Source organism: Oculina patagonica, unplaced genomic scaffold (genome assembly GCF_052425735.1).
Source record: "Oculina patagonica isolate OP01 unplaced genomic scaffold, crgOcupat unplaced516, whole genome shotgun sequence".
Lineage (NCBI taxonomy): Eukaryota > Metazoa > Cnidaria > Anthozoa > Scleractinia > Oculinidae > Oculina > Oculina patagonica.
In genome coordinates this window covers 1-5,452 of record NW_027558380.1, presented here as the reverse complement: position 1 = coordinate 5,452, position 5,452 = coordinate 1, and the positions used below count along the sequence as shown (strand labels likewise).

At 36.6% G+C, this 5,452-nt stretch overlaps 1 protein-coding gene across 1 annotated transcript; it reads right to left on the bottom strand.

The window, feature by feature from the left end:
* Positions 1-421: 421 nt before the first annotated feature.
* On the bottom strand, positions 422-5,191 carry LOC144640855 (acid-sensing ion channel 2-like). The gene is made up of 2 exons (XM_078499916.1): positions 4,646-5,191; positions 422-3,984 (listed from the first exon to the last, which is right to left on the bottom strand). Exons 1-2 carry the CDS (start codon positions 4,869-4,871, stop codon positions 3,869-3,871), a joined length of 342 nt encoding a protein of 113 aa, XP_078356042.1. The 5' UTR covers positions 4,872-5,191; the 3' UTR covers positions 422-3,868.
* Between the last annotated feature and the right edge of the window lie 261 nt (positions 5,192-5,452).

The window sequence follows — 5,452 nt, the reverse complement described above, 5'->3', positions numbered from 1 at the left end:
CTTGGGCATGACACTTTACTCTCACGGTGCCTCTTTCTACTCAGGTGTATAAATGGGTACCGGTGAATTTATGCTGGGCGGGGAGAGAAAGAGCTAACCCTGCGATAGACCAGCATCCCATCCAGGGAGGAGTTAGGGGGTTATTGAAGTGAAAATGCTAACAAATAGACACGGTGTCCCTACTGTAGGTATGTGAAAAGGGTTACCATTATATTTCAAAGGTATATAATAGGGCTACCTTTATGTCAAAAATAGTATATAAAAGGGTAAGGCCTTGGACCTAGGGGCGGACCCCGAAGTTTTAAAATACATCCCCCCCCCCCCCCCCTCTTGATGACTTTTGCCATAAGCTACCGTGGATCCTTATTATGGCATAAAAAATACAAGCTTTACATTGAAAAAAGAAACATATCTCACACCAATAAACAACACCTTTATTATCATGAATAGCTTGAATCTGTTTATAGTACTGTAATTCCTCTAAAATATCCAAGGCAAATACTGCCCTACATCAACCCTTACCTAGCCTTCTGATGTTAACATTCAAATACTCCTTAGTTATCTCCTTACATTTCTTTTTTTATTACATATATAGCGAGAATTTTGGGCAATAAACCTTGCAAATAGATTTCTATATTCTATATTTTCACATGTGAGAAAAGCGATACGTCCAATCAGCTTCGCGTATAGCTTTCTTCACATGTGAAAAATATAACCAATCAGCATCTAGAGTGGAACGACCCAACCAATCAGAGCGCGCGAACTCAAATGGTTTCCAAAAAGGTTGAACAGCGAGCGGCAAGTTTGCTCCCGACGGCAGTTTATGCTTGGAAAACATGGCGACACGATTTGTTCCTTAATAAATTAAACCTTGGTCTTTGGAGAACTTTATGGAAAGGCAAGCAAACAGGAACTCGCTGAGCAAAACCGAAAGGATACAGTAATGAGATGATAACGATAAAAATCATTCTTCAAAGGCGGAGCGAAGACAAGCGAAGTGTCGACAAATGAAAGCGAAGCCGGCGGACAAGAATTTCTTTCAAATTGCAACGCATCCGCAGACTTTCTAAGAATATTCAAGCACTCTTGGGAACACCATGGTAAGGTAGATTGTATTTCTGAATGTGGATTTACGTCGCTATTATTGCTTAATTAACCGACTCCTTGTGTTATCACAATTTTGTTCAAAATTCGCCTGTGTGTTTAGTCGATTCGCTTGTAGCGACGCTTACTCGATGCGATAACAAAAGTTTTGCTTTCAAAAATTAACGCAATGTGTTTAATTAAATAAAGTTTTTTCAGGAGATTTTGTTGGCAGTAATTTTTCGAATTTTTAAACGTGATTTCGCTTGGAAAGAGATGTGCATTTCGCTGCTCTGTTTTTCCTCCCTCTACGGTCAAACTGTAATATGTCAAAGGTTTATGAATTAACTTACGAGAAAAATCGCGTCAAGTTTACAATGGTTGAATTCTCGTTATAAATATAATAAACAAATTACAGCATAGAAAGTGCTTTGTACGGATTTTTTATTCACTCGTTGCAAAACTTTGGAAAACTCACTCGTTCGCTTCGCTCACTCGTTCGTTTTCCCAAAGTTTTGCAACTCGTGAATAAAAATCCGTACGTCGCACTTTCTATGAAGTAATCTATATATACTTACGGGGAGAACTTCATCACACAATGCAGGCCTGATATGCAAGAACACTCTCGGCATTAGAACCTTTGTTCTTCGAGTTTTTACGTTATATTAAGTTTAACTTGCACTGTATTTTCATCAATTTTCCCTTCGTGATTAGTTACTTTATCCTCAAACGTTTCACTTTGTATTCAACTCTTAAGGAGAAACTAGCCTTTCATTCCTATTATAGAAGATCTCTTTAGCTTCGTTTGTTTGTTGACCCATTTAAGACCACGTGATGCTTCCCTTGAGAATTTAATATTTCTTTCAAATTCAAATAAATCAACGTGGAAATGAATGAAAATTTCCAGATGGACAAAGGAACAATTCTCGGGAGAGCATGATCTGAAATGGACAATTTACATACATAGCTAAAGAGGTCCATTCCCCATCACCGTTTAAAAGATCTGGGTCACGTTATGTCATGATCACGCTCGGTCACTTTATGTCACGCTTTGTCACGTGATTATGTTACTTTATGTCACGTGATTCTTGCCTTTGTTCCTTTAATTACAAGCTGGAAATTTAAACACGACCTTGAAATATCAATTTGCTAATAAAATCTCAGCTACATTACGAGCTATTAAGTGATATCTGAGCGTAAGTTAATTTCAAACTAGCTCGAAAGAAATATCTTTCCATTTCTAGTTTCCTTGAACATATGTAATTTGCAGTTTCACAGTTTTAAACTTTATTCAATTGTTAGGTCCATTTGTATGCAACAAAATACCTAAACCTGGAAAACTACATTTATAACAATAGGAACCACTATTAAAGATACCCCGCTTTCAGAGTACGGGTGGGACATGATAATATCGTTTTCATGTGTGGTAACGAAATACTTGTACTACTGGGTAACCTAACCGTTTCTCCGGGATCCACGGTGTGTGTACGGGTACGACTATCACTAATTTATCCCTGCCCGTACACCGAAAACGGGGCATTAAGATCTCTGATTACAATTAGCGTCATTATTTCTTAAACTAGCGAATATCGTTCCAGTGAGATAAACTTAATACATCTAATCTCATGACGTCACATGGTTGACCAGACACTAAAACATTTAACTTCTTTCCAATAAATTTTTAGTCGAGACTGCTATCAATTTAACGGCAATTCATTCAAAAAGCGCAGGAGGTTGTTTTGTTCGAGTTTCAGCGCCAAATCTCAATATAATGTTCAGCTGATTTATTAAAGTTCCCCTCATACCATATGGCTTCACTCTCTATATACAACTACTCTTTACGAAGTATTTTTACAACCAAGTACTCCATAACGTCTGGTCGAGTCTAAGTTCATCTCTGCCAAAGATATCTAATTATCTGCTTTTGATTCAATTGCCCCCAAAGGATCATTGAGCGACATTTCACATCTTTTCCTTTTTATTGGAGCAATTTTGTTTCAGCTTATACGTTTTTGCAAAATTCCCAGTCCTTAAAAATCGAAAGTTTATTTACACCGCAATTAACCACGTATATTCTAACTTCATTTCCACGTTTTAAACACACCGACAGTCAGGATATAAATAAATGTTTCTATCTTGATCTATCTTGAATCAAAAGTTGACTTCACTCTCTAATTACAATGACGGAGTTCGCAAATAATACAAATAGAATATTGTTTTTGAATTTTTTTAACTGTCAACAATTGACAAGTTTTCAAAACTGTGTTTCACAGTGTTCGTTGAAGGAATTTTCTACTTCACGTAAAAAGGCACGATTGTGTCTTCACTTAACGCTCTTTTAGCAGTCATTAGATGGAATTTGGTTATCACATTTGCAGACATTTTCTCTTGGACACACGATAAACGTCTAGAGCGGAAAATTGCACAATTTTGCCAGTGTTTTAGTACAGACACGTTTGCTAAAATGTCAATTTTTTGAAAACCATATTTATCAGGATTCTTTCCTTTTCTACGACATCTAATTAATAAATTGTCTCGGCGACTCAAGACTCAAAAAATAAAATATTATCACTAAATTAAATAATATTACATAACATGTTGATTCAATTAACCTGTAATTATAATTCTGTTGTCTTCAGTTCCGTTCAAAACCATTCCGGGAAAACCTCCCGAAGCGGAACACGATTAACGACGCCATAACACAGACGTCCCTTGTCTGGTTTTTCGAGGGTAGGGGGACGGCTGTTCACAGGCTAAACTGATGACATCTTGGTGTAATTAGTAACTATGTATTGCGATATTTGAACTTGGTAAAAAGCACCATTGCACAGAGATCCAAGTACTCGACCAAAGTCAGAAGACTGGCGCCGAGGAAGAGCCCAATCTGACCTCCGACATCACCTGAAAAATGTCGTATTGACTGATAAGTCTAATAAGTTGATAACATAAGTAAAGTTTCAATTAAGCGATAGGGCATCAAAACAGAGAATAAGAGATTATGGGCAACCATCTAACTGGATTTAAGACAAAATCCACCAGGAAGTCGAGTACCAGAATAATTTAAATCCTATTGCGTTATTTCCTACCCTTAATTAATAAAAGGTAAAGATGTAAGTAATTATCCGTGAAACACCAACAACCAATTCTTATCAGTGCCTGAGAAAATGAGTTTCAAAGTTTACAAGCTATAGGCAAAATCTCACGTATAGCCACTTTGTAAAATCGTCTTTAAGCGATATGTGGAATTCAGTGGAACTTCGAAATTTGCTTTCGATGTTTGGTGTTGTTAGAAAATATTTCTTTTGATAAGATATTTGAAGCAGTGACACAAAAACTTGCAATAAGGTGTAATTAGTTTTGGTAGATAACTATGTCCAATAACTACTCAATGTCGTGGCGACTTCCAACTTAATTCAATTCTGAATTACCCTTAGTCATAAACATTTTGATTGACAAAAGTAAAGTTGGGTTGCAAATGAAAATCAATGAGGCAACCAATTATTGCAAGGGGCTAGGATGATGGGGTGTGTGGGGTGGATTTAGAGTAGAGCACGTTGCTTACCTAATAAGCTGTAGAGATCATAGCTGGCAACCTGCCTGACGTCAGAGAAAGTCAGACTCTCATAATAAATCCTCAACTCCAGCAAGTTGTCTCTGAAAAGTAAGGAACAACACAAAACATAAAACGGATCTTTGTTAAAAAGAGTTAGGAATTTGAGAATTACTTTAGTTAAAAATCCATTACACAGATTAACTCTTTCAGTGCTAAAGTCGACTTTTGTCGACATTTGGAGGAGCAGTCAATGAGCCACTTGTGACGTCATTAATTTAAAAGTCAGCAGATTTTGGTGATAAGCATCTGATAGAGCTAGGTTTGACCTTTTTCAAAGAACTATTCATTTTGCGTATCGGTCGCATCCTAACAGAGCTAATCGAGAAAAGTCAATCACTTTTTAGTGCAAAATCGGTGCTTAAAAAGGCCAAAACACCTGTAAAAGATCGAGGTCCTCTTGACAGGGTTTACCAATGTTTTTATCAAAACTTTTTTGGTCTAAAGGAAGGACGGATACAGTAGAAAGAAGTGGAAATAACAAAGCCAAGAGAAACGAAAGGAAAAGGAGCAAGAAAAAAAATGGAAACGATTTCGCAAAAAAAAAAAAAAAAAAAAAAAGTCCAAATTTTGGCTTATGCGCATGCACCAAAGTACATTTTTGTACATTTTTTATTGGAATCTTCCTCAAAATCTTGCTGCATTGTGGAAAAGTGCTTTTTAAGTAAAGTTAAGGGAAATTCAGGATCGTAGCATCAAAAATTCAGTTTAACGGTAAAAAAAAACCCAGTTTTTGGAGAAATTCAGCACTGAAAGGGT